The sequence below is a fragment of the Paramormyrops kingsleyae genome, chromosome 3, assembly GCF_048594095.1.
Source record: "Paramormyrops kingsleyae isolate MSU_618 chromosome 3, PKINGS_0.4, whole genome shotgun sequence".
NCBI lineage: Eukaryota > Metazoa > Chordata > Actinopteri > Osteoglossiformes > Mormyridae > Paramormyrops > Paramormyrops kingsleyae.
The window spans coordinates 3,021,876-3,049,097 of record NC_132799.1 but is presented as its reverse complement, the minus strand read 5'-3'; the positions used below and the strand labels follow the sequence as shown (position 1 = coordinate 3,049,097).

The 27,222-nt window shown below is 43.2% G+C and overlaps 1 protein-coding gene across 5 annotated transcripts; it reads left to right on the top strand.

Annotated features, from left to right (window-relative positions):
• Positions 1-1,965: 1,965 nt before the first annotated feature.
• slc29a1a (solute carrier family 29 member 1a) lies at positions 1,966-26,580 on the top strand. 5 transcript variants are annotated; one of them, XM_023828165.2, is made up of 13 exons: positions 1,966-2,097; positions 21,296-21,351; positions 21,457-21,538; positions 21,767-21,933; positions 22,251-22,390; positions 22,708-22,842; positions 22,971-23,068; positions 23,379-23,460; positions 23,723-23,808; positions 23,953-24,061; positions 24,184-24,269; positions 25,278-25,477; positions 25,713-26,580. In XM_023828165.2, the coding sequence occupies exons 2-13, from the start codon at positions 21,320-21,322 to the stop codon at positions 25,822-25,824; spliced, it is 1,329 nt and encodes a 442-aa protein (XP_023683933.2). In that variant the 5' UTR covers positions 1,966-2,097; positions 21,296-21,319; the 3' UTR covers positions 25,825-26,580. The 5 variants fall into 5 exon arrangements, with proteins under 5 accessions (XP_023683933.2, XP_023683932.2, XP_023683930.2 ...); XM_023828164.2 differs by lacking the exon at positions 1,966-2,097 and adding an exon at positions 13,314-13,604; XM_023828162.2 differs by lacking the exon at positions 1,966-2,097 and adding an exon at positions 13,645-13,775.
• The last annotated feature ends 642 nt before the right edge of the window (positions 26,581-27,222 follow it).

The following is a 27,222-nucleotide window of genomic DNA, read 5'->3' as shown; positions in this document are numbered from 1 at the left end:
CATGTATGTCTGTAATGTGCTTTTTTGCCTCACGTGTATGTTGCTTTTTGTATAAAAACTTCTGCCAAATAAAATTCATGTAAATGCATTGAACCCCACACCTCTACAAGGTGACAGCCTGAACCACCATCTAGAAGGATCGGTTTGTCATTAATACACTTATCTCAATTTTCTTTCCATTTGTTCCAGGGAACAATATTTTCCCTGATAGCTATGACTATGACACAATGTTGTGACTACTGGAATGCTGGAGAACAAGAAACAGACCGGCTGAGTGTCCTTGACTGAATGAGCGTCGAAGGAGGTTCACTTTGATATCATGCTGTGCAAGAGTGGGAAATTTTAGGGAAATACACAAGAGATACCTGATTACATAATAACAACAGATACTTCATTGATCTTCATGGGGAAGGTCTACTCATGACTCCATCCATATCAGTGCCCAGGGAGCTGGAGGTTAAGCGTCATGCTCAAAGACCGGCAACCTTCTGCTCACAGGCTCAGAGGCTTAGCCCACTGGGCCACACACTCAGTGGGCTAAACCTCATTGGAACTTTGTTGGAACACTCAGAGCTTGGCAGGCGTGTACAGCCAGAGCTCGCTGGTGGTTTGATCACGTGTGTGCTCACATGTTTCTACAACATGCTGAAGAAACTATGACACTCATCCATCTTCTAATCACCTGTCTAGGTCAGTGTCGTAGGGACTTTGACATGACACAATAATAACCGTGACTGAAACATAATGTGCATAAATGTCTTCTGGGCTGGGAAGGGGGCAGGGATCTATCTGTCTTCAATGTGCAGGAAGAATCCTGGATGATAATGGGAAAACAGACCAGCTCCACATATGGCGGCGGCAGGAATCATCCCTCAAGCCTGGAGGCATGATGTGACCCAGTGTTTCCCAACCCGGCCCTCGGGGACGACCAGACAGTCCACGTTTTTGCTCCCTCCCAGCTCCCGGGAGCAAAAATGTAGACTGTCTGGCAGAGAGCCGAGAGGGAGCAAAAAAAGTGGACGGTCTTGGGGTTCCCGGGGACCGGATGTGCAAAAATGTAAGTAACATTAAGCCCACTTCTGCACAGGTAAAAATGTGATTATAAAGCATCCATTTAGATACATCTGATGATGTGTACGCGTTTCTCTAACATTAAACATTAACAATAATATAAACCGCTTGTTAACGGGATAACGTTACTAAAAACTAACAATACGAGTTATTTACCCTCGGCAGTGTAGTTCCGCATGAAATTACGCGTGAAGTTTAACTTACCTTTTGCATCTGCCAATGCCCATTTAGCATAGAGGTGCCAGTTCCTGCTGTGCCGTGTGAAAGGGACACAGGGAAGTTGTCAGGAGCTACCAAAGATGCCGGTAGCGCACATTTTCGGTGTGAAAGCGCCTTTTATCCTGAGTCTGAAGCTATTTACTGTATAGTTTTTAAATGAATGCCCTCGGAAACTGGTACTTTTTCATTGGCGTACTATACAAGCAATGCATTTTCTCCCAAACTGACGACAATTTATCTTGTCAATGTCAATACGTCTGTTACAAAGCGCAATGCCATGTGATAGCCTACACCAACTATTCCGCTTAGCCTATATATAGCCTATATATCCCGAGTTTTAATACATTTTATGGTATGGTTTTTAACACAAAAAAGCAAAACAAATGAAAAAGTACCAACCTCGGAGGGCATTATTATAAAAACTGGCGGATAATTAGTTAACTTCAGCCTCGACATTATTTTAATTAGTTTATATGTCTCATTTACAACAGATACTCAGTTGTCACTTTAAGGAACAGAGATCCGATTGTGTGACGAGACTGCAAAGCACAATCCGTCTGAAAAAAGTCCAAAGTAGCAGTTGCTTAATAAACACACAGGCTCTGTGTGACGCTTTCACAGCCCAAAAGGTGCCGCAAATATAGCCGAGCCTGACCCCGGGAAATCCGCCCGCCGCTATTACAGACCGGTGTGGGTTTTCGGGAGCGCGGGCTGCCACTGGGCCGGATTGGTAATAAAAAAAATCTTACAAAAAAGGTGAAGCCAGAATTGCAAATCCGATTTGATCAAGTAGGCCTACGCGAAGGTGTAAGTGGACCATGTCATTCAATTATTTATACATATATATACATTCAGAAATGACTAAACATATTTGAAGAAAAAAAAAACCGTTATTAATCGGCAAATCAGAAATGCAAGTTACCACAAAGTAAAACCAGAATGCATTCGATAATAATTTGCAATGCTGTTGTATGCGTTTTGCTTGCAGCTGTTTTTACTGGGTACATTAAACTGGGTACGGAAAAATTAATCTACCGTTTAGGTCAAATGTTTAGAAAAATGTATGGTATTCCATTATAACTCTTAAACGACGCGCTATTTATGCTAATCAGAGTTTAGCTTTAACAGAATGTAAGTGGGTTAACATAATGCGGATTTATGTCTCAATCCTTTTTAAACAAGTAACATTTACGTGGACTACGTCCTTTTTTCGTACAAGACCTAACAATCGACCACATTTTAACTTTCCACGAAGCTGCAATATCGGTTATTTTGAAATGCAGTCGTCAATATTTTAAAGCTATAGCATGTTATAGCAAATTTGGGTCACACACATTATGTGAAATCATAGAGGCTTTTCAGGGCCGACGATGACATGCTTGTGTCGCATTGAATTTTCAGTGATTTAGTGGAGATCACCATAGGCAAGCTCACCTGAGTGACGTCATCTGCTGCCAGTTAGTCACACTGTCCCGTACCTCCCCAATAACTCCCCAATAACTCCCCAATCTGCCTGCTCAGTCGGGGCATCTCCGACATAATTTGCTTGAACTACCCGGTTTGAGGAGCATCATGGTTTTTGCTGAAATGAGTGGATGGATGATGTGCTTTTTGTGGCAAAAATTACTGCAGAGAGGAGAGAATTTCTCCTCTCTGCAGGAGGAGAGAGGAGAGTTGATGTATTGGAGAAATAGTTATTTGCGTGCCCTGGTTTTAAACAGACACCAGTAAGCGACAGTTGTTGATCAAGTTCCAGTCCTGTGGGCCGGAGCCCTGTGTAGCTTAGTTCTTTCCCTGTTCCACCACAAATGATTCAGCTCAAGAGCTATGTGGTAATTAGCACAAGGAGTTGAATCAGGTGTGTTAAATGAGGGGAAACCCAAAAATGTGTAGGGCTCCGGCCCCCCAGGACTGGAGTTTGACACCCCTGGCCTAAGTCATTGTCCGTCTACTGTAAATTTAATAATCCGTTAATTCATGCATGTTAGAAAAAGGGTTGTGCAACTTTTTAAATTTTTGTAGACTGCCTAATCAGGGTAAAAGGATATTGCTAATTAGTGACGCTGCTCATGAAATTAGGCAAACTGTATCGCATGTTCGCAGAGGTGATGTCATTTGGTTTATTATGGCTATAGATTTTGCAGTAGTACAGTGCAGTTGTTGAACGTAAACATCTCAGCCTGTTAAATAAACACAAGGAAATGCTCTCAGTAGGCAGACTGCGCTACATGGTTTGCTGAGAGGTGCACTTAAAAGCATGATAAACACTGAAATGCAGACCATGCCGTTCTCTTACGTTTGGGTCGTATTCAGACAGTTGTACCATTCATCACGTTCGTAAAATATTCGGGGAGTTTACTTTTGCACCAAGCTGGAACAGGCACAATATTAGGACTCTGAGGCCACAGATAGTAGCCTTTAAAAGGCGCTTGGGAAAAGGTTGGTCTGCTTTGAGTCACGCTGTGGATTGATTGTCTGCTGAATTTCAGGGAGCAGGAGGCAGGACGGCCTCACCCACAGAAAGGGAGCTGATGTGGATCTGTGTGATTCTACTATTCACCGCTCTGTGTTTGGGATCCGGCGGTTGCCCGTTGGAGTCGTGAGGCTGGCATATCATATTTCTGTTGGCTCCTTGAGCAAGACCCGTAAATGGGAGAGCTGTTTCCAGGCTGCCGTATAAATGGCTGGTCCTGTGCTCCGATCCATGTAATTGCTCTGACCTCTATAAGCGTGTCTCATGGGAGAGAAAATGAAATATGTGAAAATGACAGAATTCATATGTAAATACAGAACATAGCAATTCTGCAATTTTCTGTTATTCAGTACTTTGGCCTCATAAACAGTTACTATTCTGAAACAAACTCGGAATATATCCTCTGAGAATGAAAGTAAAAGTCCCTGGGCATCTAGTGGTTAGAATTTGGCATGCTCACCACTAGGGGGTTGGGTTTGGCCCCCACTCAGGGAATATCATCAACGTGCTCCAGAGAGCATGCTCCCACCTGGACAAAGCTGCTCCCACCTGGACAAAGCTGCTACCACAATCAAGATAATATTCTCTGTGGGGGTGTGCATGACTCAGCAGGTCAGGAATGCCATGCCTGTGTTCAGATGGTGGTAGGTTCAAGTCCCTGAGTTAATAATAATGATAGGGAAATTGTCTTTATGCCTCCCTCAACTTGTTCTTTGTAGAGTAAGCTGTCTGTGAAGGGCAGCCACCCATAGCAGTGCCCAGGGGTTAAGAGCCTTGCCCAAGGACCCACAGATGTGCTGAGGTTGGGTTTGAACTGGTGACTTTCTGATTACAGGCACACAGCCTTAGCCCACTGAGCCACAGCCTGCCCTACTGATGAGGCCTTTATCCCTCAGCTGCTCCAGAGATTGTCTGACCTGCTTTGGGTGAATGCATATGCAAAAGTAAATAAAAAAAAAAAAACAACAACAAAAGATTACATCATTTCCAGCTACACGAACATCCTTTAACAAGCTGTAACTTGAAAGTTAAGTATTTAGCATCTACCATGTTGCAGATCCAGGCCTTGTTTTCAGTTCTCCCAGGTAGTTAGTTTAATAATTACTGATTCTGATTGGTCAAAGGCTTCACACCTGGCTCAAAGGCAAAGGAAGGCTGGAAAACCAGCAGCACTCGACCCTTGAGGACCCAGATTTGAATAGCCCTGATGTAGCTAAACAAAGGGGTGTTTTATACACGGTTAACAAAGATTTTAACAAAGATTCTGCTCCTGTGTTTGTTCATGCCATGCTGCAGAGAGTAAGCAAGGGAAACAATGTGGTTTCACTTGAACTAAGGTGAACCAATGGCCAGGCTCAGCAAGTGGTTCTTCTCTAAATACACTAAATACCATCTAACCCCCCACCCCCTGTTTAGGAGAATACTCACCCCCCCCCCCCCCCGCACTGGTAACTTTCACTTATTATTATTTATCTATTCATTCATTTCCACTCCGTATATATATATGTATATATATTCAACCCCTATATAGTGTTATATTACTATACACCCCCCCCCCCCACCTGTGACTGTCATTGAATGTCACACCATGGTCCTGGGGGAATGTAATCTCATGCTTTTGTGTTCTTCTATATGGATGGTATGGCCATAAGGCCCACTGACTGCAAAGCCTTCCTCCATAATATGTGCGTGATAGGATGCCGTTTAACACGGGCGCTGAGACGGGCATGGGCTCAGCAACTCTCTGGATGGTGCAGGTTTCTGTTATTACGGAGGCCCGGAGGGTCAAAATACAGATCAGAAATCGCACTGCTGGAAAGCAGAAGGAAGAGTTTAGAGCCAGAGCCAGTCAGCTGATTATCTCAGCAGATGTGTTGTACATCTTGTACTCAGCTACCGTAAACATGGAGTTATGGTTAGATGATAGGCTGATGTACACAGAAGAGATATCTTCTACCATTAATCATCGGTATAATTCCCACGGCTTGTCTTGGTGAGACTTGAGTAACATAAACCCTGATGTCTGTGGTAACAGAGGCATGCGGATCATTTATCTGTGCAGTGACTGGTAACGAACAGAAAGACACCTGCAGGATTTTATCTCTTATTTACTAATAAATTACATTCTCGCCTACCAATCTGAAGCAGACTGTCTAATGCAGCCGTCTCCGTTATTTCAGTAGCTGTGTCTTTAGCTCTGGTGCTGCTAACTTTGAATATTGCTAAAGTTTAAATGACACCCGGCAATATTTTTAATCCGTGTTAACCAACACGTTGTACATCTCTACATATTTTTTGCTCCATTGTCATAAAGACAATATGTAATACTGAATAAAAATGAGAGAAATATATTCCTCAGTGAATCGTGAGCGAAAATTGTGATCTGGAATCGGAGTGAAATAAATTTGTGATTCATATTTCACGCAGATTCATGTAGCCGTAATGTAGCCCTATTCCTGTGTCAGACATAATGAGGCAATAAAACAATTTAATGTTAGACAAATAATAGGTGTAAATTCACGCTGGTCTGTGCCTAAATGGATCAGGCATTTTGAAACTTAAAATGACTTTTCATATACAAAAGGCTTGCGAAAGGCTGCGTGCCGAAACAGGAAACCTGCCTTGTGAGACCATTTGGTTTATTCTTCCCCTTCCCTTCACAATATACCCTGATCAGCCGTAACATTAAAACCATCTGCCTGATATTGTTGCTTCCAAAACCGCCCCTCCCTCGGACTCACACCCACGCTAGGCTGCTGGTCCTGATGGCACGCCCGATACCCGGGGGGGGGGGGGGGGGGGTGCTCAAAGCCTGCGCTGGGAAACTCGATCACACCTTCAACCTGTCGCTGGCCCAGGCTGTCGTCTCCACATGCCTCCACAGGTCCACTGCATTCACCCCTATCATCACCAAGTTTTTTGAGAGACTGCTTCTGGTGCACTTCAAATCAAGTCTGGCTCCCACACTAGATCCCCCCCAGCCTGCCTATCGGCCCAATAGGTCAACAGAGGATACCACATCAGCTCTGCCCTGACACCCCTGTGGCCTGTACTACGAAGCGGGGTTACTGGCTTATCGGGGTAACTTGTCGAATTTAAGGTACCACAGTTTAAATGGACTTCATATTCATTCACTTACATTTTGCCCAGACTACCTTAAATCCGACAAGTTACCACAATAAGCCAGTAACCCCACTTCGTAGTACAGGCCCCTGGACAACAACAACTACTACATTAGGATGATATTTGTTGATTTTAGCTGCACATTTTACAGCCCTGACCTTTACCCCATCGAACACAATGCTTTTCTGCATGAATGGGCAGAATTCCCACAGACACACTCCAAACTCCTGTGGACAGCCTTCCCAGAAGAGTGGCAGCCGTTTCAGCTGCAAAGGAGGGAGCAGCTCTGTACTGATGCCTGTGGATTTAGAATGGGACGTCATAAAAGTTACTGTGGGTGTAATGGGCAGGTATCCCAATACTTTTGTCCATGTAGTGTATAATGACACCATTCGCGTGCCATTATAACGAATGTTATTCAATACACCTGTCAGTGCTTTTAATGTGGATGATTGGTGTATTTTCAAAGTCTGCTGCCCACCTTAAAGAAATCAGCAGTAATAAACTGAACACAATGTTTGTTCAAGCAGTCTGATGTGATCTGTGCATTCGGGAAATTAGCATGAGAGCTGCGGGTGCCGGTCTTTTATCAATTTATCATGGTCGAGGTAACCGTTCAATCTGTTAACAGACTCATTTCATCACAGGCGTTCGTTTATTTTTTTGGATTGATCCCAAAAGTTCCAAGTATTTAGAGCTAATAAGTAAAATAAAGGTGCAGTAGTGATACCTCTGGAATGCGTGTTTGAGATTAGCACCCTATCCGGGGCTGTTCCCCTGCTCTGCGATTTCAGGCATAATACTTTCTGTTCTGATTGCGAGAAGCGTAAAAGTCATACTGTAAATAAATTTGAATGTTTTCTGTTGATAAGGAGGCGGTGGTTTTCATGAATGTCATCTCATCAGAATTAAATGTTGTTCAGCGAAATGTTTTCCAAAAATATTTTTGTTTTCCAATGCCTGTGTTTGCTCAACCAAATGTTTTTTTTTTTGGCTTTCTTTTTGGTTGGAAGTTAAAGTATATATATAAAATTTTCCATGCAATAATATTTTAGATCTGAAACCTGATATATGTTGCATCCATTTCCTGGGATATTTTTTGTTTCCGTTCTTTTTTTAAATCTTTGGAAGATGATTTGGCGATATTCCCTTATTAGCAGGTGCGCTTAGCATTTCTTCCGGATAAAATAATGAAATAGTTGAAACAGACTGCGGTTCAGCAATGCTGCTACAGTTCATTTACTGATGAAGAACTTGGCAAATAGAACTTCAGCTGCAGATTGTAAAGGTCCAAATGTAGGCCTATGATTTTGTAGCACTTGGAGAAGAGGTCAATTAAAGTGAATTGATGCTTCTGTGGCGAGAAGATACTTCATCTCAAGCACTGACAACCAGAGAAAGTTACATTAACTTGTGAGGTGTTTAGAGACACACACCAGAGATCTTTAATAACATGTTAGCAGAACTGTAATAAGCTGTGTTACGTGTAATAAGCTGTTAGCGTTATTACATGGTTGCGTTGTTTTTCAGTTGGTTCTGCCATCTGATGGACGTTGTAATGGGCAGGACTCTGGGCTCGCTTCCTTACGTCAGTGCGAAATGTGTAATGCCATTGTGAGCCCCTCCTGATCCCTTAACCCCCCCGGTCTCTCGTTGTACTTCCTGTAGCTGCCTTCTCACATATCGTCTGCCGTCCTTGGTAGTCTTCTTGGCATCCGTGTAGCATTTCTGCCTGAAAGCGTGTAAAACAATCGGGCAGATTGTGTCCATGCGAGATGTAGTTTGTACAGCATGAGCAGATATGTGATCCAGTTGTCTCAATGTACGTGAACACACGTACATTCATCTTTCTTGCTATAGTCGAGATCTTGCTTGACTAATTGCTAAGTCAGTGCCCTCTCAGAAGACGGTGCCCTAGGCAGCTGCCTAATGGGTGAGCTGCTGGGATTCCCCTTGTCTTGGGGTCTCCTTGCAGGACCTCCTTAGTTTGTGCATCTGTAGCACTCTCAAGCTCCTCCATGTGATACAGCAGAGATATTAAGTTAAGTACAGTTGATATTTTGTGTGTTCAGCCTTTTTCTGTTTCCTTTCTTTTATCAGGAGGTTCCATGCCCAGAGATTTGGCCTCATGTTGCTCACAATGAGCTACTTCCAACGCCCGTTATGCATTGCGATAGAGAGACTTTCTGCGATCTTCTGCACTTAACAGATGTTTTGCCCAGTGGTGACTCGAATGCGCCTAAATGCTTTTGCTTCACCGCGTTTATTGCAGTACACTTTCTGCAAGGAAGTGAATCCCTTTGTTGTGTATTGTCTGCAGTCGTTTTTCATTGGAGGCTTTGAGTTCCTTCCTGTGTCTTACCTGCTCTGCTCAGGATTCCGCTGGTTAAACCGTCTCGCCGGTGGTCTGCCTCGCTTCCTGACTGAGGATCGCTCATCTGTGGTGTAGACTCTTCCCTCTAAAGCTCTACCTGTGTTCTCTCCATTGCACCTTCAGCTTTGTGAGCTGTACGCGTGTCCTGTAAGGAGCCCCAACAGCATTACACAACTGCATTTCTATAGCTCATACATGCATCTATAAAAGCTTTTGACACACCAATGAACCGGTAATAACAAACAGTAGGTAGCCATACGTGCCCTCGTCCCGACATGCAATGCCTTCCCTATTTGGCATCGTATCGGCATGGGTGACATGGAGGAGCCGGGACCTAAGAAGAATTCAGCATCGGTAATATGGAATTTGTTCGGATTTTCCAAAACTGACACGGCAAAATTTGCAAAGGTAAGGTTCGCAAGTCGGACGGCAACACAATGAACCTTTTTAACCACCTCAAAAGAAAACACCCAAAAGAGTATGCTTTTATGTTTTATTTCAGGTTTTGTTACCTTATCGGGCTATATTTTTAAAGTGAGGGAATTAGTTTGGTTGTACAATTGAGTAACTTGCAAACTAGTTTTAAAAACCAACATGAAAAAGGATTGTGATAAGATCATGGATCATTATCCTGCCTTAAACATTTTTGATATGATATTTTTGCCATACCCCCCCCCCACTATTGTTATTTGATACCTTAATTAAGGCATTCATTGGACAGCATGGAGTCCCGCTGTGTCCCTAACTGAGGCCCTTGCCTTGTGCACTTCAGCTCACTGCAGGCTTATTTTAGGAGCAGACGGGGGCAGGATGGTATTACTGCGGGGGGAACGTGGGCCTCACATCCTGAGCCGTCTAGTGGCCAGATGTCAGCCCAACGGCAGCTCGATCCTCCGAAGGCAGCGGTTTGGCGCTGGCCAAGACATCGGCACGCTCGGCTCAGGCAAAACAAAAACACAGATCGGAAAAAAAAAACATCATTTTAAAAAATGCAATACAAACTTAAACAGAAAACAGGGAAGTTTTGATGTAGCATGTAGCATGTAGCATGGTAATAGCAGGTTTATCTTTATTTATGGCAGTAATACCCATACCAGCCAATATGCTATTGTTTGTTGTACAGTGAGAAGTGTCATTTGTTTTGTCCTAAAAGTGGCAGGCGTGGTGGGACTCATGCACGAACATGCCTGTTCCCTCGCACACAAGGGGGCCCACAGCCTGGACTGCTGGCTTCATTGTGGCCTCTGGTTGCTCCATTTTACCCCCACCCCCGCCATACCTCTTTCCATTCCCAGCTCCCCTTTGACTGACTGGAAGACACTGCCTCCCTTCACTGTGCGAAAATATGTCTCGCCACTAAGGTACCACGTCTCCCCGTCTGAACCGCAGGTCAGGGTTGTCATGGTGTTTCCTGGCAACACACCCATGCTGGGATGGAGTCAGAGGAGACCATATGCGGGTAAACAAGATTATCTGGAAGGAAGCTAGTAGCACTTGTGCTTTTTGGTACACACTTCTTTTCCTGTTAAACTGGAATCTTAATCTTAAAGAGATTAAATTAGATGATACGGAAACTGTGATGAAGTGGAATTGATATTGCTTATCTGCTTAGCAGGCACATTTTGTCCAAAGTGAAGCACAAATCAGCCAAAGTCCCTGAAAAAGTGGGCTTAGGGGACACCCCGAAGAGCCCGACTGCAACGAGACTCTGCCAGTCAAGGGATTTGATCCCACAACCATTCAGAGACGCATCCCTAACACACTGAGCCACTCTTCACCCCAGGGCTGAACTGGCCATCTGGCAAACCAGGCATTTTCGCAGTGGGGCAACGAGTACGTGGGCCATCAAAATGTAAGGAGCCCCCTCACCCCCCTGGACGGGAAGAAAAATCTAGGGCTGTTTTTAATCCCAGTCCAACCTTGCTTTTTAACAAAAGAAATTGCAAAAATATCATTCCAGACTCCTATTCGGGTGTGAGAGTCAATCTGATCTGAAATCAGGTAAACCGAAAAAGCATTCCAGACTCCAATTCGGGTGTGAGAGTCGATCTGAAATCAGGTAAACCGAAAAAGCATTCCAGACTCCTATTCGGGTGTGAGAGTCAATCTGATCTGAAATCAGGTAAACCGAAAAAGCATTCCAGACTCCAATTCGGGTGTGAGAGTCGATCTGAAATCAGGTAAACCGAAAAAGCATTCCAGACTCCTATTCGGGTGTGAGAGTCAATCTGATCTGAAATCAGGTAAACCGAAAAAGCATTCCAGACTCCTATTCGGGTGTGAGAGTCGATCTGAAATCAGGTAAACCGAAAAAGCATTCCAGACTCCTATTCGGGTGTGAGAGTCGATCTGAAATCAGGTAAACCGAAAAAGCATTCCAGACTCCTATTCGGGTGTGAGAGTCGATCTGAAATCAGGTAAACCGAAAAAGCATTCCAGACTCCTATTCGGGTGTGAGAGTCGATCTGAAATCAGGTAAACCGAAAAAGCATTCCTATTTGGATGTGAGAGTCAATCTGATCTGAAATCAGGTAAACCGAAAAAGCATTCCAGACTCCTATTCGGGTGTCAGAGTCAATCTGATCTGAAAACAGGTAAACAGAAAAAGCATTCCAGACTCCTATTCGGGTGTGAGAGTCGATCTGAAATCAGGTAAACCGAAAAAGCATTCCAGACTCCTATTCGGGTGTGAGAGTCGATCTGAAATCAGGTAAACTGAAAAAGCATTCCAGACTCCTATTCGGGTGTGAGAGTCAATCTGATCTGAAATCAGGTAAACCGAAAAAGCATTCCAGACTCCTATTCGGGTGTGAGAGTCGATCTGAAATCAGGTAAACCGAAAAAGCATTCCAGACTCCTATTTGGGTGTGAGAGTCAATCTGATCTGAAATCAGGTAAACCGAAAAAGCATTCCAGACTCCTATTCGGGTGTGAGAGTCAATCTGATCTGAAAACAGGTAAACAGAAAAAGCATTCCAGGATAGAAAACTTAAGGTATTTTTTGTCTGTTTAAACTGTTTAAAAGGCAATGTAACGCCCCCCAGCCCCCCCAGTGATTGCATGAAAATCCAAAGATTCAGTTGTGGCCCGATGTCAGAGGTCTAGGGGACATTTCCAAAACAGATGTGCCATGCGTGTATAAGAAAAAAAGGAAGTTACGACCGACGTGTAAATATACGCACGTTTATTTATTATAGGAAGAAAGGAATGAAAACAACATTGTCGATAAAACTGCGGAGAGACATTTCCACACTAGGGGTAAACATGGAGGAGGATATGTCGAGGTTGACTGCTTGGGGGGGGGTCCCTGGTTCCTGCTAGGGAGTCTTTATACAATCCCTGCCTTCCCAGTCAGGTGGCGGCTGTTTGTGACTCTGAGCTGTTTATTCAAGTTTAAATTTATCACAGCCAGGGCAGATGACGTTTCTCTGGAAAAATACTGGGAGGACCTCTTGGCTTTGCCAGCCGCTCGTTCAAAATGAGTTTTACGCCCCAGTGTCTCGCTGACGCGGATTCAGGAACGATTGCGTGCGAAAGATGTGGCTCCATGTGTTTTATATACAGCAGGCGACACAGCTGTTTACAATGTCTGCTGGCTGTCATTCTGTGCTGTGAAAAAGGGATTTACTCATTTATAGATTTAAAGGGCTGTGGGTGGGATTCACAGAAGGGGCCCCTTTGCAAAGAGAATTCCTGCTGTCTTAGTGGAATGAAAATGACTTTAGATCCAAATGAGTTATAACAAAATACCTCTGCATATGTGAGCTTCGTAAGCAAACATTAAAAAAAAAAACTTCAGACTCTCTAAAAGCACTCAAATTATTTACCTTTTCAGTTAGGATTTTAAGATTAGGCGTATACATCTTCTTCATAAAGACTACACCTCTGTTTTTAGAAATTACCGACTATTTCATGATGAATTACAGGAGTACTACCCTACTTGGCACTAACTACCATAATCCAAGTCAAGCTTCGTACTGGGACTGCCAACTCGAGGGCCCTGTACGATTTGCACCTCGTTATTTCTTCTGCACATCCAGTACTCACGATCGTCACATCGCGGGCAGCCGTCCCTTTTTTACTGCTGAAACAAAACTGCCCCGAGACACGGTCGCCCTTTGAGAGCCACTGCGAAGCGACGTGAAGTGCGAAAGAACTTTATTTTCTCAGACAGCAAAAAATCAATACAATAGTCTCAACGCAACAATGACTATTGTCAGTTGATTTGTTCTGACAGGCATTGCGGAATGCCGTATCCTACATGTTAATGAAAGGATTCCATTGTTCTTCCCTTGATGCACCACTGTTATTTTATATTCATTTTGTTGAAATGTTAATTTTCCGGTAAGTTGTATTTTCCGATGAATTCATCAAAAGATAAAGTTTCCCTAAAGGATGGGGCGGATCGCTGTGTGTGTGTGTATGTGTGTGGGGGGCTGTTTCTGTCACTGAATTTATAGTTTGGGGTAGCGGAATAAGCATCTCGGAGGGCTGATCTCCTTCCAGGACTTGGCGGTAGGAATATATTATATTAAGGAAAAAAATATTAATACACAAATCGCTCATCACGTAGCTAGTGATTTGGAGTGGTGGGTAGCTGTTATATTCTGTACAAACCATGTATAATTATATGCATATATACAGGAAGGATGAAAATAGATTCGCAGAAACTCATGGAACATAAAAGCAACATTAATTGTTTTCAATTTGTACGTATTTCAAATAAGAGAACATGGTCTATGTCATAACTATACTAAACTAAAATATGCACTAACAATTTTATTTTTTACTTTTTCATTCGGTAAATACATTGAAGAGTATGTGATTCCTTGTGAGTTTAGCGGATCCCAGGCACCATAATGTATAACCATGACCAGCAATTAATCGGTTCGATTATGAGCCATACGTGATAAAGACCGTTTAGTGTGTCTTGAGCATAAGAGTAAAAAAGAAAAGAAACGTATGACAAAAGCTCTTCATCTTAGCCTGTTTGCCTTGTTTCTTAAGTCCAAAGATGTCTGATGATTGGTACTGACTTTAAAATGTTAAGTGTAAAATTTCTTTAAAGAAACACTGCCTGTACATTTTAACAATTGATCTCATCAGATGCGATATTTGCTTCTCACGATCTGGTCACTGTATTGTAACTGGAAGCAATATTAACTTTCTTACAAAAACTGAAATTACATGAAGCTCTATCCACGCCAGTTGTTGATGCAAATACACCGAAATACTAAGCAGCCGTACAGGCTGCCCAATCTGAAGGACGTCAGTGGTTAAACATTTGAAAGTAACTGAAAAGCTGGCTTCTTGGACAGCACCCCCCGGTCGTTTTGGATATTTCTTTATATTTGCTCATTCAGGGGTGAACCGATGGTTCGCATAGTTTTTGGGGGCGCTACGATCACCTCCCCCGGTTCATGCTTTGTCCTGGTCTCAGCCAAGTGAGCGTTGGTGATTGTGGCACACTACAAAGGAGACGTCGGTAGCGGAGCACACAAGTAAGCGGCATGTTTCCGTATTATTTAAAATAAAATTTGAGTTTAGATGTTTTTTCAGTGATATGGATTTGGCGTGCGGAAACCTATGCCTACGCTATATAAGCATAACATTATTGTAATTAACTTATGGCTTCGAATCTTATTTATTGCTTCACGTGAGGGTGCGTGCATTTTCGTGACATATAGACGAACGTTTAATACTAATCAGAAACTGTAGTGCTCGAAAAGTTCCACCTAAACAATATCTAAGACTGTATTTCGCACTTATACTAACTTCATACAACTTCAGAGTTACAATCTGCCCGCACGTGCTCACCCCCCATCATGATCTGCTCTGCGGCCAAAAAGAAACGTCTTGGCACCTTTTGGCTGGTAGATTTATATATAAAGCGAAGTACTTTATATCAATTACAATTCGTAGACGCCCGTGCCTGGTCTGGTGCGGTAAGCTGAAGTAGGATGCTATATATATAGACTTTTCGGTGAAGTTGTTTACCGGAGAGACAGCGGATAATCGGTATTGTCCTTTAACTTTTCTGAGGACGATAATTAATATAATTCTAAGATGACTGTATGATCGCGCAGTTGGAGGCGTATATATCCGCTCTTTCATTTATATCATTTTAATAATATTCTTCGGTCCGTTAAGAGCCACGTGTTTCCGTTCAGATTTCATCCAGAGTACTTTATTTGATCGGTTGATTCAATATAATCCACTTGGTTATTCGAAACAGCAGAATTTTTTTATATGTTATAGTTGCTCACTTTTGTATTTACGGATTCAAGTGTAGTACTAGAAACTCGATTGCGCTTGTTATTCTTAATCTCAGATATCCTACTTCTTCGGTTGACGGCTTGCTTATGCTGCTGTAGTGCAGCAAGTGTCCACGATGAATCACCCCGTAAAACGAATAATTCCATGCTCAGAGCGGCCATGTTTGTTTCCAAGTTCAGAAATCTTCAAGTGAATGACATGTGTGGTTAAGATTTACCAACAGGAGCAGCCCATACTCATAAAACATCGATGTGATTTTCAAAGGTATAGGTGCAGAAATGCCGATTTGTCGTTGCTCTGTGATTCACTTTTCTTGCACTGGAAGGGGTCCCACGACGTCACTGTACAGTAACTCCATTTATCCCTGGTAGAGCCTGCAATGCAAATTCGTAACCATATTTTTTTCACTATTTAGTAAGTTAGGATGCGTTTGAATTTACTTATAAAAAATGTACACTCCAACATTAAAGCCCAATTTGGCACAAATCTTTTGATGGAAGAGCTAATTAATGGAACACAAGCAGTTCATGCAACCATTTAAAGTATAATTTTGGTAGGCAGGTATTTAACCCTCCTTGCAATAAGTACGAACACAAGTAAAAAAAAAAGAAATAAATACAGTGAGTAAATGTAAAACTAGAGTAGTTAATAAATTAAGTGAATGTAGAAACAATTGATATAAAACTTAAGTATAATTGCAGCGGTGTGAACATGCGGGATCGGCGGTGGCATTCTGATGTGATGGAACCTGCAATGGTGCAGGAGGATGGTGGTGGATTGACAGCACAGCTGGTGTCCAGAGAAGGAATCAAGCTGGTTGTGCATTGCATTATGGGATAGTAGCAAATGTGCCGATTCCAACGATTCAGAACCTCAGACAAGTGCCACATACCACACTGTCAGAAAGAGTTGTTTGTATGTATCTTGGGGAATAAACATAACCAGGGCTGTCCTTTTTCCTGACAGTGCAAAAAGCAGAGAGGAAAGGGTTATGATTAAGAGATACAAAAAAAAAAGACTAACACAGACCGCAAAGTTATATTTGGTATTCTGCTGTCATATAAACTGGAAGGCATTATTTTGGATACCATGCCTGTTACACTGGGTGCCATCACATGGATAACATTCATCAAATTTTCATTATTGCTTTAACACGGGATACAAAGCAAAGGACAGGATTATGAGGGCAAAAGTAGCTGAAAATACGCATATTTCACTCTTAAATGAGGTGCAACGGAAGTCAGTAGCAGGCCATTAGCGCAGCGGACAGAGCGTCAGCCTCGTGTCTAATGTCCCCTGTCACCTCTAGCAATAACTTAGCACACAGTTTTCCAGTAAGGAGACTGAGTTGGGATTTTTCACACATTGCTAGCTTCTTTTGGGGTGGGGGGGGGGTAATTAATAGCCTAGAGTGAGATTTCAGGCATTGAACATTTTTTTTGCATGTCAGAAAATAGTTTTTTAGCCTCTGTTTCAGCACCATGTGACCCAGCTGTCCCTTGCAGCTGCAGATACCTGAGCGATAACAGACATCCTGACACGCAGCTTGTGCGAGTTTTAAGAAGAGCGCATATACATGAGCCAGTGTGATGTTAACTCTGCTCGTTTCCATTCTGCCTTGTTTCCTTGTTTTTTCTCTTTATTTTGCGAATAAACGGAAAGGTATTTCCAAGCGTATTGTTGTGTGAACGTAAGCGTCTGCTTGTCTGTGGTGCTGAAAGCACGCTGCTGCTCATTGCTGGGGACCTTTCCATGCCTCACGTAGACCCAGAGATCGGTGCCACATTAGGGCCTAAAATCCACATTTTGTCACGCCATACAGAAGGCAAACGTTGCAGTTTCCATTTATCAGTTCAGTTTACATTCCTGCTTCAGTATCAGCTTGTGTTCCCAGGTGCTGCTTTTGCTCCTATTCAGTTTTGATATGGTGTTTCATAGTATTTTGGGACTTTCCAGCTTTTCCTTCTTCCAAAAACACCAATTTTTTGGTTGATCTGAAGAGTGCTTTATCAATTCCCACTGCCCGCTGCAGCAATAACAAGGTGATTTTTCTTTGAGGCTTAAGTAGAGCATGTGGGATCTTTCATCATTATAGTCTTGGTCTGTCAGAGGCTGGGATGTGTTTACATGCTGGCTTTTTGTCCGGTATGAATGCAAAACCCAAAAATTGGTGCTCATTTATAAATGTATTAGTAATACATACTTTAGTGATCCTTGTGGGGAAATTGTCTTTACACCTCCCTCAACTTAGTCTTTGTAGAGTGAGCTGTCCACAAAGGGCAGCCACCAGTAGCAATACCCAGGGAACTGGCAGTTAAGGGCCTTGCACAGATGGGCTGAGGTTGGGTTTGAACCAGCAACCTTGTGGTTACAGGCACACAGGCTTAACCCACTGAGCCACAGGCAGGTTATTTATGAAGCACTGATGTCCTGTATTGGAGTGGCGTTCCATCCAGGGGGTGCCTACCTCAAGTTACATATTTCCTGGAATAGGGTCCAGGCCTGCAGTGATTCTGCACCAGCTAAGGGGTTATTGATAATGGTTGGATGAACAATACATGAATGCACAAACTGATCAAATCAGACATGGTATGTGACCTACTGCTCTCTACTGGTCAGCATGGAGGCAACATGTTGTTCATGAGACTTTTCATGAGGTGATCTATTTCTGGATCTGCTGGTCACCTCGTGCACCAGCTCACATACACAGGGGCAGCTTAGTAACCCAAAACCAGGAAAAGGTCCTGTGTTGGGGAGCAATTTTGGTTGGTGGGACCAAATGTAGCTGGACTTTGGACATGGTACTCCCACTTCCTTCCCCAACTTAACTCCTAAGCAGAACTACTGAGTGCTGCAGTGATACAAAACAAACCTATGAATTTAAATCCCAAGAGGTTCTTGTGTCATCTGTGGTGTATAAATGTGACAGCTATGCTTTGTCCTCGGGGCTTCAGGTCATAAACACCTGTGTCCTGTTTGCTTTGTAGCTTTTTGGGGTTGTGTAAACAATGAGTAAAGTTTCATCCGTTTAAATGCATTCGTAATATGATCCTGGAAGTTTAACCAGAACAGTATTCAAATCCGCCCAAAGCTGTGTAAATTATGGCTGGGCATTGGGACAGATGGCCCAATTCGATTTGATTCAATTCAATCTGATTCGATTCAGATTCATAAGCTAACGCTTCCATTTAATCTGATTCATTTCAATTCCAATTAATAAGCTGACGCTTTGATTCAATCTGATTCTGTTTAACAATAAATACCATATAACCATAAAAATATCCATAAAAACATGATTATTGCACACAACTTAGAAGTAAATTATCATCGTCTGGACCAGTTGGAAAACAAAGCCATTGAGGATAAATTCACTTTTAGAGTTGTTGCCTGAAAAAGAAGTCCTGACTGACCAATAATAACCTTTGGCATTCAGGGTTCTAAGAATGTTTAGCTATGATTGGTGCCTTGTAATACGTGTTTGTGTATTCCCTCTGATGTGGAGATAGTACCCAGCGTATTGTAAAAGCAGAGAGTAGGAACCACCAATGCACACTGCATGTCGCAAGTCTAACCCTAAGCCTAACCCTAACCCTAAGCCTAACCCTCTTAAGGTGAAAACTTATCAATACTGCCTGCTGTGTACAGAAACACGGGAACATATTTTTTTCCATCTGAACGTATTTTGGCCCAAGACAGAGCTTCTCTCCCCTCGGACTTTGGTTGCAGCGCAGTGATGCATCTGGAGTTGATCTTTAATGGGAAGCAGATGCCATACAAATGGGTTGTGGTTGTTCTGTTTGGCTGTCTGTTCCAGGCAGAACGTTACTGCTGTTTTATTTTATTTTAAAATGTCTGTTGCATGGGAATAACAACACTCTGCCCTGAGCACTGTGTGTTTAACTTAATGGGAATTTCATAATGCAGCCAACCGTATCTCATATTAAATAGTCACTCACCCAAAAAATACATACTAGATTGATTAAGAAAGTAAGATAAAAGGTAACAATGATGCCTTATTTTTATTGGTCAAATTGTGGCCTCAGGTCAAACATGCCCTATATGGTTATGGGCTCAGTGGTACTGAATAAGTGATTTAATAGTCAAAACACATGGAATGAGGAACAGTCCAGGGCTTTCCTGATTGCAAAGATTAATGTCTGTGTTGACCAATAGCGGTTAACTTGCACAACCATGGAACGATTCATTGGGGTAAATAAACTAATCGTAATTCTCAAAAAGTTCAGGGTATTTTCCAAGCCAAATATGAGCCCTCACAATCGTAACTTCAGAAAGTGAGGTAAGGTATATGTGGAACGCTGTACAATAGATAACATACATCCTCATTTGAGAAAAGACGGGGGCTGCCCCCCCGCTTCACGTTCAGTGCCCCATGTGGAAGGAATAGATTACCAAAGCTGCAGTGGTCTGTGCCATCCGTATCAGCGGCGGAAGTCTCTGGCTGGTGTAATTCAGCTGATAATTAGCTACCTAAGCATATTTGCACGCCAGATTCAAATGTGAGAGATTTTGCTCGTATCAGAATGACATATCTCCAGAAACAGTGCGGTCCAGTTGTTTTCTTATCGGTGTTACATTTTGAGCAAGAGTGTCTAGACGTATGGTTTCGTAGCTGGATGTGATGCAAAGCTGGCTTGGGTGAGGTGTATATCACGGAGGATTGAGTTTATAATGTGATTCATTTCCACTTGGACCGTGTGTTGTGGTATGATGTGTGTCAGCACCAACAGTGTATGCAGTCAGTCTGACCGCTCACATTATTGTGGCAACATTTGTATCTGGTTGTAGTGGTCTTCAGTCGTGCTGGCCCTCCGTACGCTCATGCACGACCTAGCATTGAGGACCTCAAATCCCCAGTGTTTTTTCTGCAACTCCAATAATCATGATCCTTTATGTTGCACACCTAGGAAGGGGTAATACTTTTGACCTCGATATTTTTAAAATTTTGGTTACGGCCCTGCATACACCTTTCACAAAAGTTCCCCTTTTTTCATTTTTCATGGCCTACGGTCTGATTGTTATGTGTTCAGTTAAACAGAAGATGGGAGCACCTCAGCGGAGCGTGGATATCCCAGAATGCTTTGCAGACAGAGTGGATATCCCAGAATGCTTTGCAGACAGGGGCATGATCAGAAGAGCAGCTGCCACCTGCCGTGACAGTGGGTGAAATAGAAAAGCAGAACTCAGAACCCTCTTCCTGGCTGGTTAGGAGATGTAATGGGTCCTACCACCCTGAGCTTGGGGGGGGGGGGGGGCGATAGTTATAATATTTTATATTATAACATTATAACATTATAATATGTTCCTTGTCTTGGTTTCTGCTTGAAATGACACTGACCGTCATTTAATATAACATAATGTGAAACCGATTTTACCAAAATCGGCTCAATGTAGTAATGATGCCACAAATTATAGTGTCTCAGTGGTTGGTTATAATTCAGTCTTCTGGTGTTCCCTGAATATTATGGGATGAAATAGTCAATTAGTTTCTTATTAAATTGACAAAAGAGGATGGGAGTTTATATATCTGTTCCATTATTTTAAACTGCCCTAGAAAAAAGGGCAAATTCTGCTGAGAATTTTTGCAGGAACTACTGTTACAAAAGGGCAGGAAGCATGTCCAGCCTGAATGCGTGGCGTGCCTGAGCCCAGCCCCCCCCACTTCACACGTCAGTCTTATGAGCGATGCACTCTACCCTCTCCTCCATATCGGCCTGCTTAAGTGACTCTGTCCCTTTCAGAAACATCAGCCTGACGCTCAGAATATGACAATGACAGCCAACGGTCCTCGAGACAAGTGAGTTCATTTCACTTTTTATATTACTGAAGAAAGCTTTATTTTTGGTTGATTCCTAAAAACTCTTTAAAGGCGCTTTTCAGCCCTGTGCTGCCTCTTCCCCAGGTACAATGCTGTTTGGATTATCTTTTTCATCCTTGGCTTGGGAACTCTTCTACCCTGGAACTTCTTCATAACAGCCACCATGGTAATCTTAGGCTGCTCACACACATCCCCGCCTGGGGGGGGGGGGGGGTGTAAAAACTGCAGATGCGTCCCAGTTATGCTCACGTGCACCAGCATCCAATCAATAGACATCATGACTGATGAGGGGCCTTGAGAGCCTGGCATGGGGTGGGAATGAGCAGTAATAGATTGGGGATGAACCCCTCAGTCTGGACCCTTGAGGCTAAATGCATCGTCTTTGTCCCTTCAGTACTTCACTTCTCGGCTGAGTTGTTCCAACAATGTCAACATGACAGTCAATGGGACTAAGACTGGGGACCACAATATCCTACAGTCTACGTTCAGCAACGTGATGACACTCTGTGCCATGGTTCCTCTGCTCATCTTCACCTGCCTCAACTCCTTCATTCACCAGATGTGAGTCTCTGAAATGTGCCATAACATGTTTGCTAATCCCCTCTGAGCAATGCTTAAGTGCTATTTAGTGGATAAAATTGTCTTAAAGGCATGAGGTTTTTATGTGAAAGAAGAGATGTATTAAGTCATTTTGCATTCTAAATACAACTGGGAGCCATGACTAAGCTAAATATCAAACAATGCTCTCTTTAGCTTCTGAGTTATTCATGGAGCAGTTTCCAGGAAGAGTATATTCATAATCATGCTTATGCACATTTTATTTGATGGCCTTTGTCCTCCACACCTAGAAGTGTTGACCGGTGGTTTTCTGGTTCCAGCATTCCACAGAAGGTGAGGATTCTGGGAGGGTTGACTGGCATTCTCGTCATGTTCCTGGTGACGGCCATACTGGTGAAGGTGGAGATATCCCCTCTGCCCTTCTACGTGATCACCATGATTAAAATTGTCTGCATCAACTGTGAGTGTCCCTCTCCCCCCCCCCCCCAGCCCAGTGTGCTGCACGTCTCCCAATGCTTCCTTAAATTAGCCCCATATTCTGAGAAAGTCTCAGCTTCCCATGGTTTCTTCAGCTTTCCAGCTACATTGGAGGTCATTTTGGCTTCAAAGAACAAGCAGCTTTGATGTATATATTGAGTTTTTTCTTGTTAAGAAGTTTTGATGGGGAGGGGATTCTTCTTGCAGTGTCCCCATGACCTGGTCGGCTTTCAGGCCATTTCCGGAATGTGAGAATGTTTCTGCATCGCTGACCCGTGTCACCCCAACCCCACGATCTAGTGTTCGGGGCCATGCTGCAGGGAAGCCTGTTTGGCCTGGCAGGCATGCTGCCTGCATCCTACACCACGCCCATCATGAGCGGACAGGGTCTGGCTGGGACCTTCGCAGCATTCTCCATGATCTGCACCCTCCTTAGTATGTATGCAGTGACATCATGTTGTTTAGATGTTGGTTTGGATGAAGAAGTACCAGTCAAAGAGAACAATGAAATGAGGACACCCGCATTCAGCATAGCTATAAACACTCTTTCGTGTGTCTTCCAGCTGGCTCAGAGCTTCGGGACAGTGCTTTTGGGTACTTCATCACGGCATGTGTGGTCATTGTTCTGGCCATCGCATCGTACTCTGCACTGGGAAAAATGGTAAGAATGCGTCTCGCTGCGAGGCGGCCGGTTATGCTTTGAATGAAGTGCGAAATGGTGCCAGGAGAGGATTCTGGGTGTTGATACTGGGAACCAAATACGGTGCAGGTGTCGGGCAGTGAGTATTCTGGTCAGCTAGCGAACTATGAGAGATACTCCACAGAGTGTTCGATTTGGCACGGAGGGAAAAAAGTCCATCCTGGTCCTTTGTGTTTCGAAATACAAATGCCGGTTCTTTCTGTAGCTTCAACTTTTGTATTGAACAGTCTTTCACTGCAGAAGCTTAATTTATCCCCATTCCTTCTTGAAGGAATTTTTCCAGTATCATATGGAGAGTAACAGTAAGCAGTCTGACAGCGACCAAGAGAACAAGATGGATCTTCTGAAGAAAGGTAAACTCCTACCTGAGGCAACAAAAGTCCTTTCCTGTGTATTGACAGGACTTCCAGACCATTCCTAAAATTTTTAAGTTGTTCCGTATATTTGTTCTTTTCTATTACCCAGATCGATTTATTAAATGGTCATTGAGCCTTTGACAAGTTGGAACGTAAAATGTTTGTACTGATTTGAGTGAGGGGGAGTAAGGGGGCACCCAGTGCGCGATCAGGAGCCGCTTACATGAGGGCATTGCGTTGGCCGTGTGTTTAATCACAGAGGACTCTGCTAAGATGGCACCAGTCTCGAGACTCACAGACGAGGAGGCCGACCAAAAGTCTTCCGTTTACACCATCTTCAGAAAGGTATAGTGGCAGCACCAACATGCGCTCTCCTTGAAGTCACCACGGCCCGTTATTCATATGTAAGCTCTGTTTGGAAACCTAGAAGATCCATAATGACTTGCATAGTGCAGAAATGTGACTGGTCACCAACTCCTTGGCCTGCAGATCTGGGTGATGGCTCTCTCTGTGTGCTTTGTCTTCACCGTCACCATCGGTATCTTCCCTGCCGTCACCGTGGATGCCAAGTCCAGCATAGCCCACGGGAACCTTTGGGGTGAGTCCTGGTCCGTCACCACGCCTTATTTTTATGTATAACAAAATTCAGGAAGGGTGAGAAGATTGGAATATAAAAATACTGAATTCAACCTTAACAGATTGTCTTACATATTTCCACAGATATTTACTTCATCCCGGTGTCATGCTTCCTCATATTTAATCTGATGGACTGGGCAGGGAGAAGTTTTACCGGTGTGTGCATGTGGGTAAGTCCCGTCCTGCCCCATCATGGTGGCTTTTGGCTCCTACCTCATGTTATAATATACCTCATGTTATAATATAAATATTTCCCACAATGCACCACATCCACTCCTGACTTTCAAAGGACTTCCTGCACCACCAAGAAGCATAATTTAGCATTTCTATTACTCTAATACTAATAGACCATATTCATCCTATTTCATAACCACGTGTTAACCTCACGTACTGTAACACCGTAATGGTGATCTTCCTGTCCCTGGAGAAAATATGCTAATTTGACCCAACAGCGTAATATTCAAGTAACAAATGCATTCAGAGTAAGTGTGAGCCTGGTTATAATAACAAGGCAGTAACAGGAACTCATGCGGTTTCCTGTCTGCACCACATTGACAGGTAGTACTGTTTCTTGTCTATTACACAAGTTCCAAAATATAAAATCTGTTTTACAAAAACAAAGTTTGGCCCAAATCCGAATCCAGCACGTGTGTGTGATTCATCAGAGGCTTTTGCTTCTAGCCTGCCTCTCTCTCCAGCTCCCCGTCCTCCTAATGGCTCCCATATGCGTAGTAACCAGTAACACGACTCGGATGGAACTTTCCCTGTGCCACCCCTTGTTGTCATGGCAACAATTGTACATCAGACCAAACAACGTGCCTGGTGTATCTGCTACTGTGATCGTCTCGCACACATGACTCATGTAGAAAAATACGGCTGTGACACGGTCCGCATTGAAAAGGCTTATTTCATGCATGCAGCAAATTAATTTTATAGCTAACTCCAGCATCTTATAAATTAATTATTGAATTTGGCATGATTTCAGTTGCGCTCTTTTTACGTACCCAGAACCACGGTGCTGCTTCCAGCTTCGGGAATCATGTGACTGCCACATCATCTTCCCCATTATATTTGTGGGGCGAGCGTTGGCTTTGGACCACGAGCTTGGGGGGTGGGGGGGGTCTCACACAGCTCTCAGTTGACAGCCTCGCTTGCGTTCCTCATCTCCCGTTCCACAGCCTGGGAAAAACAGCGTCCTGCTGCCCATCTTGGTGATCGCGAGGCTGGTGTTTGTGCCTCTCTTCATGTTATGCAACGTCCAACCAAGAGTGTATCTGCCCATCTGGTTTGAGCACGACGCCTGGTACATCGTCTTCATGATATTCTTCGCTTTGACCAACGGCTACTTGGCCAGCCTCTGCATGTGCTTTGGGCCCAAGTAAGTAAGGTCACGCCCACCACCCCTCCTCTAAGCTGCGGCATCTTCATAAACATCACTTTTTTGGACTCCTGTAGAACGCATTTTATTGGCTGGGGGGGGGGGGGGATCATCCTAAATTGTAAATACAAAAGTCACCTTCCAAAAGCATAAATGGTCATTTCATTGGATAAGCCACTATGTCTGTGGCATCCCATGGATAGTTTCACAGTGTCATGTCCTGGTTTCTCCTCAGGAAAGTGCTGCCGCATGAGGCAGAGACAGCTGGAGTGACAATGGCGTTCTTCTTGTCCCTGGGCTTGGCTCTTGGAGCGGCATTCTCCTTTGCCTTCAGAAACATGATCTAGACTGAAGAATTCACCCCAAAACCTCTCGATCCTTGCAGAATCGGATTAATGTCAACAGGGTCATCCTCTGACTGAGGAGAGATGTTACTAAATTTGGACTTTAGTTTCAGACAGTCAAGAAATATGGGACTTGGATATGAACGCTGAGGCATCTTGCAGTGCCTCAGATTTCACAGATGTCTTTTTTTGTGTCAGCAAAAAACAATATTAACACAATTAATTAACACAATTGAAGGTATATGGCATGGCACTCAAGATATGTGGTTTTCTCCCTGACAAAAGGGAGACGCTAATCAACCTTTTCACACTCTTAGAAAATTGTAAACTCAGAGGGACTGCTTTAACTGCCTGGTGTTTAATGTTGCTGGGAAAGTGTGACGGTAATGCAGTGCACATCAGAAAAGACATCTTATAGATGAGGACTTGTGCTCAGGAAACTGGCATTTATTCTGTAAGTGGGCTGACTGGATGAGTTTTTTTTTTTTTTTACCTTACAGGCAATTATCTTTATGTAAGTCAGCAAGCAGATGTTCACTATATATTACTAATATATCTCCATTTTGTTTTTGATCAACTAATCTACACAGCCTTATATATCATTATTAGTCATATAAAGCACAAAATGAAGAGTTCCAGTACTGCCAAATGTCTGTTTGTAATGTTATATACTGTTGTTGCAATAAACGTTTTTTTATGCATTTGGTCACTTGTTAGACAGTCACATTACAAAATTAAAATATTTTTTAAACTTTTCAACATGAGGAGTGAGTCACTGTGCGACAGTTTACCTTAAAGCATTATTTTTTACTGGGTGTTCAGTCCCTTTTACATTTTGGCTAAGATATACATTTCATTTTTTTCTATAGATTTCAATTTCTGTAATTATTTGTGAATTGTTTTGCACGCATGCGACCACATGAGAAGCCATTACCTGCAGGCACCTACAGTGATGTGACCTCCTAGGGACCTGAAGTTAGTGACATCGTGTACGTGGGCTTTGCTTAAAGTCAGCGATGAGATCTTTGACTTTTTTGATCTTGATGAGAAGGTTATTGGTGGAGCAAGATGACGCATGACGGTGCTGTAGCTCTTCCCAACATTTTTCATAATCCTCCCCACCACTGTGGTATCGTCTGTGAACTTACTGATTATGTTTGTTTGGTGGATTGGCACACAGTTGTGGCTGAGGAGGACAGAGGAGTAGGTTCCTCTATGTATCCTGGTGTAACCATATTCAGTACACTGCGTACACTATATAACATCAAATTAAAGTGAAATAAAAGCAAACGATATAAAGAGAAAACAGGATGTGACTGGATGTGACCCATACATGCAAATATACACGTAAATATATTGATGACACTGAAGTAAATGAATACAAATAAAAGTTTGGAGGTA

Excerpts from the sequence above, each read along its gene's own strand:
- slc29a1a (XM_023828165.2), top strand. The coding sequence starts at position 21,320 with ATGACAATGACAGCCAACGGTCCTCGAGACAA. Across the intron at positions 21,934-22,250 it reads AACTCCTTCATTCACCAGAT|CATTCCACAGAAGGTGAGGA; the intron begins GTGAGTCTCTGA and ends TTCTGGTTCCAG. Across the intron at positions 25,478-25,712 it reads TGCATGTGCTTTGGGCCCAA|GAAAGTGCTGCCGCATGAGG; the intron begins GTAAGTAAGGTC and ends GTTTCTCCTCAG.